At 43.7% G+C, this 17,959-nt stretch overlaps 1 protein-coding gene across 1 annotated transcript in view; it reads right to left on the reverse strand.

The window, feature by feature from the left end:
• Positions 1-17,959, reverse strand: part of LOC119448917 (MAM and LDL-receptor class A domain-containing protein 1-like) — a 265,378-nt gene that overhangs the window by 86,776 nt on the left and 160,643 nt on the right. Inside the window, exons 22-29 of the mRNA XM_049666561.1 lie at positions 16,674-16,706; positions 15,647-15,781; positions 12,817-12,955; positions 7,423-7,531; positions 6,300-6,381; positions 5,478-5,603; positions 4,754-4,901; positions 3,567-3,678 (exon numbers count right to left, since the gene is read on the reverse strand). Coding sequence (XP_049522518.1) covers positions 3,567-3,678; positions 4,754-4,901; positions 5,478-5,603; positions 6,300-6,381; positions 7,423-7,531; positions 12,817-12,955; positions 15,647-15,781; positions 16,674-16,706 — 884 coding nt within the window. The remainder of the gene's footprint in view (positions 1-3,566; positions 3,679-4,753; positions 4,902-5,477; positions 5,604-6,299; positions 6,382-7,422; positions 7,532-12,816; positions 12,956-15,646; positions 15,782-16,673; positions 16,707-17,959) is intronic.

The following is a 17,959-nucleotide window of genomic DNA, read 5'->3' on the forward strand; positions in this document are numbered from 1 at the left end:
ATATATGTCCAAAATATAAATGCAGGTTCGGTCAGACTGGCCATAAATATGTGAAACGTAAACATTGAATATACAACTAAACGCGATGTAAGAAAAATTAGATCGCTCAAATTTTAATATTTTCCTTAAATGAAAACGTACGCTGAATAACAAGCAAATACTTTGAGCCCTAAACATATACTTCAATTCCTATGCAACTTCTGCAATACAAGCACTCAAGTTAGTATGCACCCTTAAATTACAGATGCGTTAGTTGCCCACGTTGTTTCCTTCTGGGCAGTTTGCTCAGTCTGAAAGTATGTGTGGCAATTTGTATGAATTCCCGCCACTAATTATGCTGCAACTGGTGGATCGCCGAGAAGAAACGCTAGAAAAGTAAGTGCCTGGAGGCGCAAGTGCCATTTACACAACAACATGAATTAAATAAGCTTTCCGATATGCACATACATCGATGCACACGTATTTCAACACTTTGATGCGGTTTGGTAGTAATCGATGAAAAAATAAACTGTAAGAACGCAAGACCACGAAATTATTACTCGATTTTGATTATAACCTAAAGAAGTGAGCTTCAGAGGTCAGATATCAGCACAAATTATTGTGCGCAAATCATGAAGTTTCAAAGGTTTTTAGCGGCTATACGGTAATCACGCGTACTAAAAAGATTGTCTAACAATGTACGATTCCATTCGGTGCATACAGCTTGGGTTTCAAAAACGTTGATGCCATCATTTCGCATACGCAACTCAGATTTACAATTGTGGGTCATTTCTTCGTCCGATTCAATTTCTCATCGAATGTTCAAGAGGTAAATGAAAGTCATGTATATTGTCTGTATGTCCAAACGTAGAGATGACTTAAAACTGTAAAGCTTAACGCATGTTATTGTAGAGAGTCTGAATTCAGCATTGCTTCATAACCGGTTGGCCGGTGGCGCTTACATGTCAGGTGAAACAAAACTTTGTCATATTATAGGCGTGCGATGAAAAAGCTGCCCATACATGTTTTTAATTAAGACGCTAGAAGAGCTTTCAAAGTCAGAAAACTAAAGCTGAGACAAGTCTGCTTACAATGCACTTGTGCTGGTTTGCTCTCAACGAAGCACTCGCGCTAATCTCCTTCCAAACATTATGGGGTTTTACGTGCCGAAACCACGACCTGATTATGGGGCAAGCCGCAGTGGAGGACAACGAAATAATTTGGACCACCTGAAGTTCTTTGACCTAAATCTAAGTACAAGGGTGTTTTCGTATTTCGCCCAAATCGAAAGGTGGCCACTGTGGCGAGATTAGCTAAATTCCTTCTAAAAATCACGCGCTATTCCACTACTGAGAAGGTGGATTACCAGCGAAGTAGTTTCGTAACGACATAGATATGACACAGAATTTAGATCAATGGTATGAGCAACTTTTATGTCTCTTGAGCGGCGACGGCGGTCATCCTGAAGACACACACAAACACAACACACACACATGCACACACACACGCACACACACACACACATTATTTTGATTGGAGGTCTTGATCCTCAGCATACATTCGCGAGGAAGGACTACCGCCACCTCGGGGAGCGGAAGGAAACTAGACACGCGGGACGGGACCGCCAGGCCAGGGGAGCTGAAGGAAACTATATATAGGTACGCAAGCGGTTGGAACGACAACAAAGGGAGGGCGGTGCGAGCGTTCACATGGCTGGTGCGGGTCGCACAGCGCGAAATTTTTGAGAAAACCTTATTATATAATTGAGAGCCTACTGATTTTTAAAATGGTGCCAATTGGTAACTAATCTACTGAAAACATATCCAAGGGATGAGACGTATAGGTTTTTGCATAGATTGGAGCGATATTGCATCAAATTCGGGAGCTGAGTTTTTGCCCACGCAGATCTGTTGACGGACACGAGAAATGCATAGAACCCTAGCCGTAGACAGCTTTGCTGTAAAATATGGCTTCTAATCATACACGGGCGAAATCAGGGTTACCTGTCTTAATCTGCATAAGCAAATGGTACAGTTTATTCACCTCTAAAGAAGCAAAAAATTTGTATGCCTAATATTAGCGCGAAAAATTACAATCGCAATAAAACCAACGATGACCAAAGATTGTCCTCGCTTGCTATTGTGACTGCTTTGTTGGTCTGATTTCGACCACAAGCCTGTTCAGTGCTTTAGGTGAACAAAGCGGTAAACATCAATGTTCTTTTTCTTGCGATAAAGAATATAAAATGTAAAATGTCTCTAAGTGGCGTTGATGGCGCACACCTAACAGTAAGCTCAACATAGACAATAACGTGAGGGAATATTAGACTCCTCTTGCTTCTTCCTTGCTTCAACCTTTCGCCGTTAAGCCAATCTTGAAGTCACAGCTCACCTGACGAACTTTCCATTCTAGACACGTATACCTTTAAAGAACGGTGAAACCTCTCATGTCAGGTAAGTTTCCATAACCTTAAGTTAAAACACCAATTCGTGAAAAATATTTTAGGGAATGTTTCGCTAGTGCTAATAAAGGTTTCTTACCTGCATACAAGTTGCAGCGAAGACGCATCTGTAACACTCAACGACGTGATTTAAGCAGCATATTTGCAAATGTGACAAGTAGAAAGCGAGCCCTGCTTCCCATTGCACCGCGCCGAGGTTATTCACGCAAAATTGCCGCTGTGCTATCTATCATGTTCGCGTCAGGCTAATAAGCTTATCGTGAATCGGTCTCCTAACGCTGGAGAAAATGGGTGCTAGAAATAAAGCTTGTTGCAGCAGGGAACTTCTGTTGGTCCTGCCGTAGCAAGAGGAACGAGAATGCACAGATACAGAGATCAGGAGCAAACGGGAAGCGAGTTCTTAGGGTTGTAGCAGTTGGGTATCCAGGTTATTCAGTCCGTTAGTGTGCCCAGCGTAGGATTCCCTCTTACTTTAGCACCACCTCTCCCCCACTCTTCCGCCCCCTTCCCTTGTCCCCGACTTAATCCCTTCATCTGCACATATGGAAAAAACACCGACACTAAAAGAAGGCCCCAACTGCATTTGCTCGAACAGGGCGTCAAACACTCAAAATTATGTGCCTCAAGGTCCACGAGTTCATTACGGATACGTAATTTGAATGTCACAATGCCCTGTCGTTGGGCTGTCCTTGGATAACGTATATAAGTGAACGTATTCCGTTCTCACGCTTCGCTTAAGCTTTCGGCTTGCGGCAAGATATCGATGTTGTGACCTTGGCGCTCTAGGCGCAATGCAAAACGACCAAAGTACACTACAAAAAGCTTGAATGAACCTGAAGAGGACACCAGATACTATGCTGTATTGACACTTCACGTCAAACTGTTTTGTGTTTCAAAGGCGCCGACCCGTGGTCGGCGCCTTTGACCACTCGCTTCGACATTTAAAACGAACTAGCTTAGACACAATCCAGTATCTAGAACTGTTTTTTCGAGGAGGGGACAAAGTTATATCGAAGCGACTTTTTGAGAGCCCAATATTACATCATGTGATTGGCATCCACCGAAGAGAACTTCTAATTGAAGCCAGTAATATTTTCTGAAAAAAATAATCTGATCTCAGACTCACGTTCCACCTGCTTCGGGAAGTGACAGTGACCGTACGCACGTTCCACCAGTCCCCTGCCACCTCGGTTCTGACAGAAAGTAGTGGGTCTCTCATCGCCGTTTCTTTGGTAAAACTGAAAATGCCACAAGGTACGCTTGATCATAACATTGTTGACTTATATGACCTTCTAAATGAAAAAAGTACAAAACGCCAACCGAAGGCTTGCAGGTCGTTACCATAGCAGAGAATGAAAGAGAAATGTTTATGCTGAAGGAAAAGAAAAACTGATGAATTGCATCTTCTTTAGATACAATGAGACACGATAGTAACGGTAACAAACTTTTGTAATATACACAAACATACAAGAAGCAGACTTAAGTGGTTACTTCGGCTCTAAATTTGTTTACTTCGACATCAGTTATTTCTACAGCTACCACTGACATCCTCAACGTTTTGCACAATTGCGGCAGTCCTACTGTATGCAATGACGACAATACAACGATCGTAACGACGGTGACCACGTAGGAAGAAACACCGGAAACGATGATGCCGCTACACTGATGATGGCGATGGCGTAGGCCCTCATAAAGACAGACCTCTGAAGACACATTTGCAAATAAAACAGTGAGAACGCTCCAGGAATCGCGCAGTGAACTAGTGGTGCCTATTTAAGCAGCTACGCTACGTAAACGTATTACCTTATGGTTGCCTCTGAAATAAATGCACAGGTGCCACAACTCTCTTAGTCTGTTGGCAAAAGCAAAGCTTCATTTCTCTTCGCCATGTAGTTAAGCTAATACTTGCGTTTAGGCGATACATATAATGCATACAGTTGTCAAGATACGCCGATAGTCTGCAAGCGGAACTCTGCAAACGGATGCAGCTAACACGGCGACGATGACGGCGCATGTCGCTGCGCAATTGGCACACGGCTAACCAACTCATTTTGCGTTTTGTTTTAAATGGCGTCACCGAAAATACCTTGCACGGAACGGCTTAGGCATATCTGGGAAGCTGAGTTATACCTGTAAAGCTCACACCACTCATATCTTTCAGCAACCAATGCAACTTTTCAATGTTAATGTGTTTATTGCACGCAAGAAATAAACTTCAAATAACTTCACCTCACGTCGCATTCACTCGGCTTTTTTGTTTCCTATTTGAGTAAAGTTTCAAAAAATGTGACCGTGATGAACGAAACCACTCACCTGTACACATTGAGCTGGCTTGCTACGCCATGTCCTCTCCACCAAAATGTGACGCAAGTAGCCTGAGTAGGTGGCCGGGCAGTGATAAACACTCTGGAGACTGGGTGGTGTGAATCTACTCCCGTTGTATTCATGTACAGGTATCGGCCTGCAATACGCAAGGGACCCAAGCGGTCTATGAATCTTAATGCACTGAGCCACGGATGTTCCCCAAACATTGCGCAGTAGTGCAAACAGTGCGCCAATGCAGATAGCTCAAGCTAAATTTTGGACATGCTCGGCAACCCAGCCTCTGCCAGCCTTCTTGGAAATATACCTGGGCGTCTTGAAAATGGACATGTTACTTTACGTGACAATGTATATATCTCTGGTAATGCGACATCGACTAACTTGTACTGCCATTCAAAAAGGCCAATATGCTGAAGGCCACAATGATATTTTACTTTTTGTGAAAGTGGCAATACCATGTGTGATCGTCATAGCCAGGTCGCGCGCAAGCGGCTAAGACCCGCGTCCAAAAGCACAGCGTCGTTCGATGTCTTGTGAAGCGTGCCCAAAGTTGACAGTGCGCATGTGGTAAGTAATACCTGTATCGAAAATATTTATGTGGGCATAAAAAATGCACTTAGATAGGAACAGGCAATGTACTTCAACGTGATGTCAGACGTTTGCGTTCATTCTTTTGTTTTGGCTCTGACCAACTCTCTTGAGACGCAAAACCAACCTTTCAGAGTTTTCACGGTGTGGTCAGGGATGCCGATCGACTGTGCAGTTGTGACGGCCCAATAGGCGACGTTTCCAGCATCTTGGCGGAAATAACACGGGTAGTCTTGCTCAAACGAGCAAATATCTGCAATAAAATGAGCAGGACAGCCATTATTTGGTAGCTAAGAAATGCCACCGCAATCGCTTGGCCACTGACTCCCTTTAATTAGGCGCTCTATATTGTGACGCTCGCATTTGAGCACGTTTGCAACCTTGCACCTGCCGTTCACTCGTGCTCTCGTTCTAAGTACACAATATTTGTTTGTCTGATCCTATTCTTTTTTTACGTGTCGTGACACCCAGTTCTATCTTGAAGGCCGCTTTTCTTGACACAAGAGGTACACAAGAGGCTGCTTTTCTTGACACTTGAGGCGGTACTGTAGGGCTGACAAAGAGAAAATGCGAGCAACGCGCCTAATAAAACGATTGATCCACATACTGCATAAATCCAATAATGTTAATACAAACCAAACAGAACATCTTAAATGCAAGAACAACATGTCATTAGTTGTGCGTGGCATTAAATTTTGCATACGGGTTGCACCCAATGCTCTCATACGAGGCTCAGAATTTTAATTATTAAATCGCACTCGTGCGATTGAAGGCAACATTGGTGGATGGTAAGAGCTGGAGCTTCAATAGAATTATTTCTTGCACCTGCAACAGGGCTCTAAAATATCTATCCTTGGTTAAATACATATGTGCACGAAAGAATGAAAGGCCTTAACCATAGTTTGTTTGCGACAGTACACATGAAATGAAAGTTCCGATAGACGCTCACCTCTTGCAGGACATGGTCCAGGCGTAACTTCCAAGTCATCGAGCGCAATCAGTCCTTTGTCCATGTGCACTTTAATCTCCAACTTGAAGTGTCACCAGGAAGGGCGAGAATGGGCATAGAACATGGAATATGAACTGTGATCTTTTCGTTGGCAGTAGGGGCGACATTTGTTAATGAATTAGTAAAGTGAATGTCATGGTGATCTGAGAGCAATTAATGATTCGATGCGGTGGTTTAACAGTGCATTTCTTTCTAATAAATATGATTATTTCGTATTCTTGTGTAAACTGAGAGTAATGACGTTCGCTGAATAAAAAAAAGAACATGCACGAACTGAATAGGGCTATGGCAATAGATGGCGTAAATACTGCTTATTATGAATGCGTTCTATAGCTATATTTAGGTTCTGTATTAGAAGCTTAGGGCAAAATATGAGAAATGCTAGTAAATATTTGCTTGTCTCTTCATACAATTTATTTATCCTCCTTTTCGCCATCCTACTGGCCGTTAGATTAACTACTTGCCAATCTAAAAGACTTGCAGTGACATTGATCCTATAGGTATTATAAGGTTATGATCCTATAGGATATTATATGTAAATATATGTACATTAAAACAATGAAGAAGCCACTTCAGCTCATTTAGGAAATTTTAAAACGTAGACATGGAACGTTTATTCGCATTGACAGAACCCTAAAGTACATGATGGTTGTACAGGAAATGGTGAAATACATTTGACGACAAACGTAAAGCTAGTTGAAGCTTATCAACATATTTTGGTAGTAATTGCTGGCCAAGAGTTATAAAGCAATAGTTTCATTATCATTTGATAGCACAAAAATTGCAAAGCGCCAACTTTAGTGGAATTAATTTTTCCGGGTAGTCCATAAGAAAGTTCTGCATGCTTTAAAATTCCTGTGACCTGGCATGAATGTGCGTGCTTTATCTCATGATCTGTTGTTTGATTACGCCGTGCAGAGGTGCGTGTGCTGGGTCATTGATGAAAATTGGCTGGCGCATTGCCGGTTTAGGAGCGCGGTTTGCGTGCCTTGTGGGTGTGAAATCGCAAAACGAGAAACCACGTGAAATGACTGAAAAGGAAGCTCCGCTTTAAAGCCAGTACCTGATATGTATCCATGCTTGTCGTGAAATCGACGAGAACGTGGTTCCATTTGTGGTTTCGTCTGATCACAAAGCTGTACAAGCGCTCTCCACTGCAAAGCACATCTCCGCTGCATACAAAAATGTTTTAAGTTTTACCACCATAGGAAGGTTGAAAAATGAATCTGGACCACTATTATTTCATGCTCACTCTCACTGTCGTTTGAAGCTGAGTTACTTATCCAAGAAATTAAAGCAGTACATTTATCTGTGCTCATTTTTTACAATCTGGTTTTTTAGAATCTTAAGAACATATATTAAACAAAACGTAAACAAAAAAATAAAAGTTTGAAAAGAAAGAATCTGCTAAATCACTTTTAAATATTGTGTTTGGGGAACTATTGAACTAGTGCAAAAAAATGCACGCTGTAAACGGACTTCGCCAAGAATAGCCAAAAAAAATGGAGAGAAAGAAACTTTCGCCTTGAGACAAGCGCGTCGCACAGCTAGAACGCTCTTGGTATGACATGATTTCCTGAATGGCACTCAGAATGAATGTTGCATTTCCTGTAAATTTCGAATGCATTTTAGTCAACCACGTTGATGTGGTCGACATTAGAACACTTTATGGCAAGAAATCTTAGTAGTAATATGAATCCTGTACAGAAAAGACCTCTCGAACTTCTTATCAAAAAGAAATGTAAATTAATTTTCGCTCTTCGACTTTGCTCTCAGAGAGGGAGCTACGTGTAGGAACAGTTTGAAGACGAAAGGTCAACCAAGATTTAAAACACCTGTGTCATAGGTGTAAACGGTTGTAAAAAATGAAGCCTTTTTACAGTTTTCACCACACGAATAGTTTCTAGTAAGCGCGTCATCAATAGTGGCAAGCAGGAAACGCATGTGCGACAACAAAAGTGAAAAACTCCTTTAAATGATAAAGCCTTTTTCCCAACCCCTAAAAAAAGTAAATATAGAAATGGGTAGATTACAGATTCTCCTCCGAAAGTGAGAGGGAAATAAATGAAAAATAGGATGCAAAAAAAAATAGCATAGCTTGCACTGGAGGCGCAATGGTAGAGAGTGGAGCTGATGGGCAACTAGCTAGTCCTGGCTTTTGGGCTAGGGTAAGAACTAGCAAGTCATCCCCAGCATTTCCTGGAATTTATTGATTATTTGTCGATTATTGATTACCTATTGATTGACTACCAATTGGCATCGTAAGATTTTGGCCACGTATTTGACCTAGGCTAAGCACTATACCAAGTCATCCCCAGCATTTTAAAGAATTTGATGATTATTGATCGATTATGTATTACCTATTTATTGGCTATTGATTGGCAATCGCAAGGTATTGGGCCACATATTTGGGCTAGGTGAAGTACTAACAAGTCATCCCCAGCATTTTAGAGAATTTATTATTGATCGATTATTGAGTAGCTATTGAATGACTATCGGTTGGCTATCGATGACTGACTAAGCTTAAGTAGTCCCAACCATGCTGAGCTAGACCTAGCTAGGCTCAGCTTCGATAGTTCACAGGGGCTTGTGCCATCGCACTTGGACCCTTTCTGCACTACCACCAGGATCGGTCCACATTTTCTGTTTACGCGTCATGGAGTTACGGCCGGCTTAAACCGCTCCACTGTTAAAAACGAGGGGGCAGCTTCCTCTCCTGCATAGAGGCAAAAAGGTTAAAGAAATGTCGCAGTTTCGCCCGAAAGGCGAAGCATCAATTGCGATTGCATTTTAGTAGAAAGCTATTCGGAGTAGGGATAGTAGTTTTATCGACTGCATAAACTTGGACATATTCGCTTACTAACTGAATTAACAAACGTGGTGTCAGCGCGCACAAGCAAACATGAATGGATCACACTGAATGACCGCAGACAACGACTGTCAAAACGCTCGCAGCAAGCGCAGACGCCGCCGCCGGCGACGGTTCGTGCAGTCTATCGCTTCAACGGAAACTGAGCGGCGAATGCACAGCGCATACAAAGGTCAGAGCCATGTGGAGGTAAGAGACGGTGCGGGCGACCGCCACAGCCGGGCAAAGTACGAGCGAAGTTGTTGGCAGAGTAGAAGCTGCCCCCCCCCCCCCGCCTCCCTCCCGCGCTGCCTTCCCGCTTGCTTTCGCATGGGAGATTGCATGAGTGACAAGTTCCCCTTACGCCCAGTTGCAAGATATGCCTTTGGTGCCGGAGCACAGCGTCGCCCCGCCTCCTTCCCTCCCTACCTTCCTACCATACCCTCACGGCCTTTCACGCGACGGTCGCGTTTGCTTTCCGCCGTGCGTTCGCTCTCCGTGATAGCGCGCGTCCCCCGCGCGCTTTCGCTCGCGCATATGGCGCGCGGCGACGATTTTATCGCCCTTGGACTTTATACGGAACCTCACGGTGACGGCGACAGCGACGACGACGGCGATGGCAGAAATCCGGTTGATGTGTCCATATAATTGCTATTGCAATAAAATAAAATGTCACAGTGTCACCTCCAAGGCGAGGCATCGATAGCGATAGCAAATTAGTGGGCAACTATACGAAGTCAGGATAGTAGTTTTATCGGCCGTGTAAACTTGTAAACATAGACATACTAACTAAATGAACAAGCATGGTGTCACGCACACACAAGCAAACACGCACACATCTCGCTCAATGACCGCGGAAACTCGCTGTCAGTAGGCTGGAGGGAGGAAGCGCGGCAGCAGCAGCGAGCGAATTGACCTTCGTGCTGCGTCTCGCATCAACGCGAACGAAGGCACGAAAACAACGCACGCCGGACTGTGTCTTCGACGCAGATGACGGCCCGGGCAGACTCGCCCGGCCGCCGGGGCCACACTAAGTAGAATGTGCCCCCCTATCCCCCCCCCCTCACTCTCCCAGGAGCGTTGCGCGCGACGGAAGACGTCGGGCTTCTTTCCCGCTTCCCACCCTTGAGCGCGCGAGATTGAGCTGTCATCGTCGGCTCACCCTCGCACACTTTCTCTCGCACATACAGTGCACTGCGCGCGCCGACGACTTTGCGCGCGCCGACGACTTTGTCGCTCTTGGACTGTATACGGAACTTCACGGCGATGGAGACGACGATGGCAGAAATGCGCCTGGAATGTCCATATAATTGATATCGCAAAAGTAAGCAATTGTTCCACGTTTGTAAAACGTGAAAGCGAAACCCTGCCAGCTGTGGAAGAAGACGCCAACGAACGCGATCAAAACGCGATTCTCACCTAGATCAAAATTTACCAAATTTCCTTTCCAAAGCCACTTTGTTTACAGGAGCCTCCCTGAGAAATTGAGGTCAATCCGAGCATTTTAGACGTGACCTTACTTTGCTGCGTGAACCATTTTTTTTCAGGGCACATTTCTGCCAAGGTCACTGCAATGTCACTGCAAGGTCACCGCCAAGGGGCACTGCCAACATAGACACCTAAGGCTATTTCCTTAATAAAAATTTCGCGAGAACTCATCTCACGATGAATGTTGATGTTCATGCGATTAGCATTCGATAAATGCAGGGGCACATCGTATTTATGAAGGAACGTTTATTTCGCATTCGTAGTGGTCAATCTTAAACTTCCGTTGCGGCGGCTATATGCGACTTACTGTCGTCCCTGTTTGCTGCGGCATTCACTTGCCAAAGTTTCTCATGAATATGGTGACGGGGCGACGACTGTATGCAGGAACGAGTGAATGGAACGACAAAGGCGTTATGACGGCGACAGCTTATTGACGGTGACATGAAGATAATGAGATAACAACGAGTGAATAAGGACGATAGCCTGACAACGACGCTATATCGGCAACCACATGAAAAAGGTGGAATGATGATAATCGCACTAAAATCAAATGTGGGAGTGGTGTACACATTAAAAAATAAATATGCCCCCTGCTAATGCGACAGCCTTATATGTATATCTCAAGGTGAGTGTATCCGTTTCAAGGCCGTTTCAAAACCACGTCGTCTACACGAAATAGTCCTCTTAGGATAAGGGGCGATAATGCGCTCAAAACAGTGATTAAGGGTGGAAGAATGATTAAGCGAGTAAACTGAAGTGATAATGGGTATACAGAGAGGTGAATGAGGAAAAATAATATGGAATTGATGATGAATTAAAGGGGCTGAATTGGGTGATAGGAGTCAAACAAAGGGTAATGATGGGGAACCTTGCAGTGATAGGGTCAATGAAGAGTGAATCAAGTGTCAAATAATAGTGAATCAAGGGGTTATGGAGTCGGGGAGTGACTTGCAAAAGTATGTGAGATATGAGGGTCCAAGTGAGAGTGACTGAGCAAAAATAAGTGCTGAGTCACGGTTCGAGTTTGGTGAATCATAGGAAGGGTAACTTGCGAAAAATATTATGATTTGCAAAAATGCCTAAATTGTGGTTTCAGAGTGATGGTGACTCAACCAAAAAACGTGGTCGCCGTGTCATTGAGTTAGCGGTGCTCGACTTTCGCCTTCAAGTCGTCTTAGTTGTAGCTTAAGGGACCCCCAAAAATTTTTATGTCATGGCTTACGTTATAGTTGCGTGAATAACGTACCCATTCTTTCAGGTATTGTGAAAAATAGTGTTAGTATAAAACCTATGCGACTTGGCACCTGTTGTCATTTCGATGTCAAGAACTAAAATTTTTATGCAGCTGAAACTTCCACTATGCTTAAGTATATTTTTTCCGCCCCCGTCTTGTTTTTCATAATTGACCAGTACACGTTGGAGCAATGACATCAGAGAACGGTATGGCCAACTTAGCAAATATTATGTTACTTTCATCTTTTGCTAAATATTCGGGACTAATTCTACAAGACTGGAATACTCCTAAAATCATTGAATATCAGAATGCTTGAATAGTTCTATAATTGAATGATGAGGAGAAGCTACTCGGAGTATCAGAAGTTCTGACTGGACTTAAAATGTGTTTAACTGACCGCCTCTTTAATATAAAAAGCAACACTATGGTCATTTGACTGTGGGAAGGACCCTAAGGACATCTAAGGATTCAGTCTATTTTGAAAGGGCTGTTCAACTTTGACATAAATTTGAGCACGATTCACATCTTACGCACTGCGTATGTTATAAAGCAGATGCTGCTATTCGGAATTGGCCCACTGCCTAATGAATGGCCATTCCTAAGCTGAGAAATCGAAATTGAATTGGAGTTGCCTTAGAGAGCTGCCATGACAATAATTTGTCAGCTGTCGCAGCATTATAAAATAAATAATCAGAAGTAAAGCAACAATAAGAAGTACTACGCGAAAGCAGTTATTAATCATTTAGATTGCTTCAGTACGCTTAAACTAAAATCAACATGCTCATAAAAAGAATCATTGACCAACACATACATTTTTTTTATGTTCGGAGCACATGTCTACAAGTCCGCAGTCGGTAAAATCTTTTCTTTTGCTTTTTTTTACTTACTGGGCACGTTGTTCATGGTCAGTGAAATGCCAAAAGCTTAAGCAGGCTAAATTGGTGGCATTGATGTTCAAATCTGGGCTTTTTAGGGATCCAGTGCCATACCACTTGTCTCTGTCGTTGGACACATAAATAAAATTTCCTGGAAAGCGGGATGGAAGAGTTTAGAATTAGTCTCTTTTCAGATAATTATGTCGGAAATTTTCGAAACAAATAATCGCATATTGATTGCCGCAGACTATAGCTCAAGACACCAGTATTATCACAAGTATAAAAATTTAACAACACAATATCAATCCACCTCTTCCAAAAATACTCGTGAAGTTCCCTCAGTGGACAGCTGATTATGGGCAAATATAGACGTCCGGCTAAGGTGCGCACGCCTATGTATATAGCTATGAGCCAGTTGTCCGGCGGACAAAGAAGATGCTGAAGCATAGAGCCGATGAGACGAGGGAGAGTTGAAACTGTGGTTCGCCATCTTTGTTGTTGCTGGCCAACATTTAGCCTCCTTGTACATAGTGTAAACAAACCCCCTTTTCCGTAAATCGCCCCGTAACGTCTTGGTGGAAGTGCGGGGTACATCACCAGCACATCACGGAACTTCGAAGCGGAAATCTCGTGGGCCCTTCGACCATGTCGACTAAGAGGCCTGCTGCTTCGGCTTCGGCTACTACAGCACCGATTGTCTTGACCCAACTCCGGGACACTTTCGCCTTCTCGGGAACTGACAACAAGGACGTTGGAGAGTGGCTAATCGAATACGAACGCGCCAGCAAGAGCAACTATTGGGACCCGACTACAATGCTGGCTAACATGATTTAGTACCTCAAGGGAACTACCCGTGTTTGGTTCCGAACACACGAGGTGAAATTGACCAGTTTTAACACTTGCAAGCAAAAACTGCAGGAACTCTTTGGGAAGCCAGCTGGTCGCCAGCAAGCCGCCAAGAAGAAACTTTCGTGCCGGGCCCAAACATCTACTGAACCGTATGTTGTGTACATTCAAGATGTATCAGCACTCTGTCGGCCGGTCAATGACAAGATGCTCGAAGCTGACAAGGTCAGCCACATTGTTAAAGGCATCGCAGACGACGCCTTTAATTTACTTGTACAGAAGGACTGCTCGACGGTCGACGACATTATAAGAGAGTGCCGACGCTTTGAAGACGCAAAGAGCCATCATGTCTCACAACAATTCGTTCTGCTTCCTAATACCGCCGCTAGCTCATCGTGTGAAGACGTCGAGCCGCCTGGTGCCGAAAACTTGCTGCGTCTTGTCCAGCGCGAGATTGAGGCTGCGTCTCCGTCGGTTCCCCCGATACGTTCTTACAAGTCCCGCCCGGCAGTATCTGATTCAAGCTGTCATACGCGAAGAGCTGGCGAACGCAGGCATCCGTCCGATCTGTTCTGTAAGTAGCCCTACGGTCGGCAATTTCTTTCGGCCTCCACGCCCACAATCGACCTACCTCCGATACCGCGACCCGAACCAGTGGCGCACACATGACGACAAGCCAATATGCTTGAATTGCAATGAATTAGATGATATTTCCCGCCATTGTCGCTATCGTCCGATTTCGTCTCCTCGTCCCGCGTATGCTTACCGCCCGGAAGACAGCCGTTCCTCGCCTTTTCATGCCCGTAATGACCTGCCGCACTGTGACGTTGCTGCTAGACTCCACATTACGACCGCCGCTCGCCGTCCCCACAGAACCGGCGCTCTCGCTCACCGATTGCCCGTCGCGCACCGTCGCCATACCCTCGCCGTCCCTCTTCGGAAAACTGACCGGTGCAGCTCCCGGAGGTGATGCTGCATTGACCAACCGACCCTGAAATCCTCTGTTGAGCCTGACCCCCCGACAAAGCCTTTTGGACATAGAAGTGGACGGCATGCCTGTTTCGGCGCTCATAGACACGGGGGCGCAATTATCGAGTATGAGCGCTCACCTTTCTCGTCGTCTCCGCAAGGTTCTGACACCCGCGGCGTCGCCTGTCGTTTGTGTAGCCGACGGCGGTGCGGCTTGCGTCGTTGGGATGTGCACTGCGCGTGTGAGCTTCGCCAGCCACCGTAACAATATGCAATAGGTATATAGGACTAACATTGCCATGGTTAGGTTTACTGCTAAAAATATACCCTATCGTTCACGTAATAAAAGCAGTTCTTGAAATGGCTCAGAGACTAATGCGCTCTTATGACCAGGTCACCAATGAACTCCAGGATTTCTTTGACATGAACGTTTCACTTGATTGCATGGTTAATGAATGGTGACACGAAAATAAAGTTTATACGGCATTCAGATATTAGCAAACAGGAAACTTATGCACAACTGTTATAAAGTTGCCTTATATCACTGTGCAGATGAAATATTAAAATAACAGTAAACTTTTGAGCAGTGGGTCACCAACGTGCTGGTGATCAAATAAATAGTGCGAAAATCGCTACTTTTTGCTATTGCGTGTCCATAAAAAAAGCCAAATTACATAGTGGTTCTCCTGGATGCAATCTTATGCCTACATTTAGAGACGTAAATTACATGTATCTTCTTTACAGAGTTTAAACTCAATCGCCTTCACTCGATGATGCTATTACAGTGGTATACTTCACTGATGAGTTCACGGTGCCTGTGCATTCTGAGAATGCTTGCAAGTAGTAAAGCTTTCAGAACAGCCGGTCAAAGCGCCACAAAACGTTTCGTTGACATGCCTTGAACAAGGATCGTTTTTTCCTAAGTTAGCAGCTGGAAAAGCAGCTGGCACTAAGTCTTCATCTATATGTAGATAATGCGCCAACACAATCACAAGACGTGTGATAAAAATAACTCGAGAAGGGTTACCTCTGTAAGCCCTCAGAGTGTGGTCAGAGCGTGGATAGGCTGGTATTTTCTTTGCCGGATCGTTGAGCCTCCATATAAGCGTTCCTCCACTTGGGTCCCAGCCGCACATGCTTCCTTTATCAAATGTACAACGAGCTGCAATTTAAACCAGACATTGTATAACACGCTGAGTCGAGAAAACGTACATGATATGTTCGCAAGCACATTAACCTCGAACAAGCATCCACACGTGCTTCCATGTGCCTGCATACTCCGGCGCCACTCTATGGCTTCTCAAAGAGAAACTGAGACTACACATTTGAGAAGCAGCACCCTGAGGATTTTCATCGCAGTCTGCATCAGTCCGCGTCGTCCGCACTTTGTTCTGGCCATGCGTCACCCACGCAAGTAACGTTGGCGTGTGGGTCGAAGCTGGGAAATTGTTCATGTTTCTTTCTAGGGCTTTACGTGCCAAAACGACTTCTGATAATGAGGCATGTCATAGCGGAGGGCTCCGGATGAAGTTTGACTACATAGGTTTCTTTAGCGTGCACTACAACACAGGCACATATATTTTTCATGCGCGTAAGTTAGAATTGCTAATATAATATATATAAGGAAGGAAGAAGCGTACTAGTATTTAGAGATGGGTTTTAATGGCTGCGTAGAGAAACGAAACCCAGAATCTTCGTTGTCGTCTCCCAGGGCACCAACCATGTCCTCTTCTTTCAACATTACATACTGTGACATTACCCCCGTCGGAAGAAGCACCTTACTGGTGCGACTCACTGCTTCCAGAAAGGATCGGTTTGAGGCGGCTGACGTGAATGATGTCAGATAGATGTGAAGGCACGGTAGCACAATATTAACACTAACATTCTTCATGCGCGTATGTTAGTACTGTAATCTACTAGCTGTGTTCCAGTAAATTGCTGATAGAAATCTTAATCTGGACTACAAACTTCCGAGTTTTAAAACTCATCTTTGTAGCACCATACGCATTTTGTCATTTAAAAAACCTAGCAGAGAATGAAGCATCCGAACTTACTCGCTGTGTCCAAAACTTCGTGTGTTTTGTTCTCTGAAAACAAAATACAGCAAGCAGAACTTAAACATGGGAATTTATCCGAAGCAGGCAACGTTTTCTTTCTGCCCCACTCAGCGCTTACTGACCATATTCAAATATATCCAGCTGTATATATTATATATATATATATATATATATATATATATATTAGTAGCGCCCAGAGCCTCCAAACTTATGAGTTTTAAACTCTGATAAAGAAGTATAATTAAGCAGATAAGGCCTTGAAACGCGGTGTCCTTTCGTGGAACAATGGTTTTGGCGTCTCTGTAAATAAAAAGCCACATCCAACTTTCTTTTATGAGCCTGCTTTCTGCGGCCATTGCAGCACATTTCGCAATATGCATTATGACGCTACGGCAACCGAAATAAAGATACCATAATGTTATATACTCGCTTTTTTAGGGAAACATATTTTAAATGCAATTTTGCGAACGTGCACACTTTTTGTAGAAATTGTTTTGAATCCTTCCACATCCTTCCACAAAAGAGATATTTGCTTAAGAAAGTACATCCGTCGCCAAATATGAAACTGGTGTTTGTTGACTTCCTATGCAAAAAATACATATTTTGCATCATCATACAAAGAAAAAGAAAAAAAAAGACAATAAGTCACTCAGGGAAACTATGTTTTAAAACACAAACAGATATAGACACCATACAAGTAGTACAATTGCTAAGAGAGCTCGTTCATTAAGCCATTTGCGTAAAAAACGAAAAGAAAATACATGAAACTGTAAATGAAACAAGCAGAACGAAATTTTATTTTCGACAATATTGTGTCATAATTTTTATTGAGGAAACATTTCAAAGTACTGCTTTAGTTTTGTATTCTGTCGGAGACTTCTTTTTTGAAAAAATATTAAAAAAAACTATCTTTAAATTGACTAGTCAAAGACCGCTTGTTACCTCCGCAAAGCAGACACTTAGCTCGGGGTTCGAACGCACACCTGCCACCTTCTCCCTCTTCTCTCTCGAAGTAAGTATTGGTTACGTCACTACTGCGCAGCGAATAGAAGTGCTCTTTCATAATAGTAATGAGGTACAAGCGCGTTGGCCCAGTAAAAACTATCCGCATGTTTATAGCAACGTGTGCATAACACGTGTTTAGCATCGTACGAATTTTTAATCGCAGTTAACACCACGTGCAATTTGTCCCAATTTTCTGTGTCTCTGCCTTTTGTTATCACAACTTGGCGAAATCACTCCAGCTTTGGAGTGCCCAAATCTGGATCAAAAACAAATCTTCT

This window comes from Dermacentor silvarum, chromosome 4 (genome assembly GCF_013339745.2).
Source record: "Dermacentor silvarum isolate Dsil-2018 chromosome 4, BIME_Dsil_1.4, whole genome shotgun sequence".
NCBI classification, from domain to species: Eukaryota; Metazoa; Arthropoda; class Arachnida; order Ixodida; family Ixodidae; genus Dermacentor; species Dermacentor silvarum.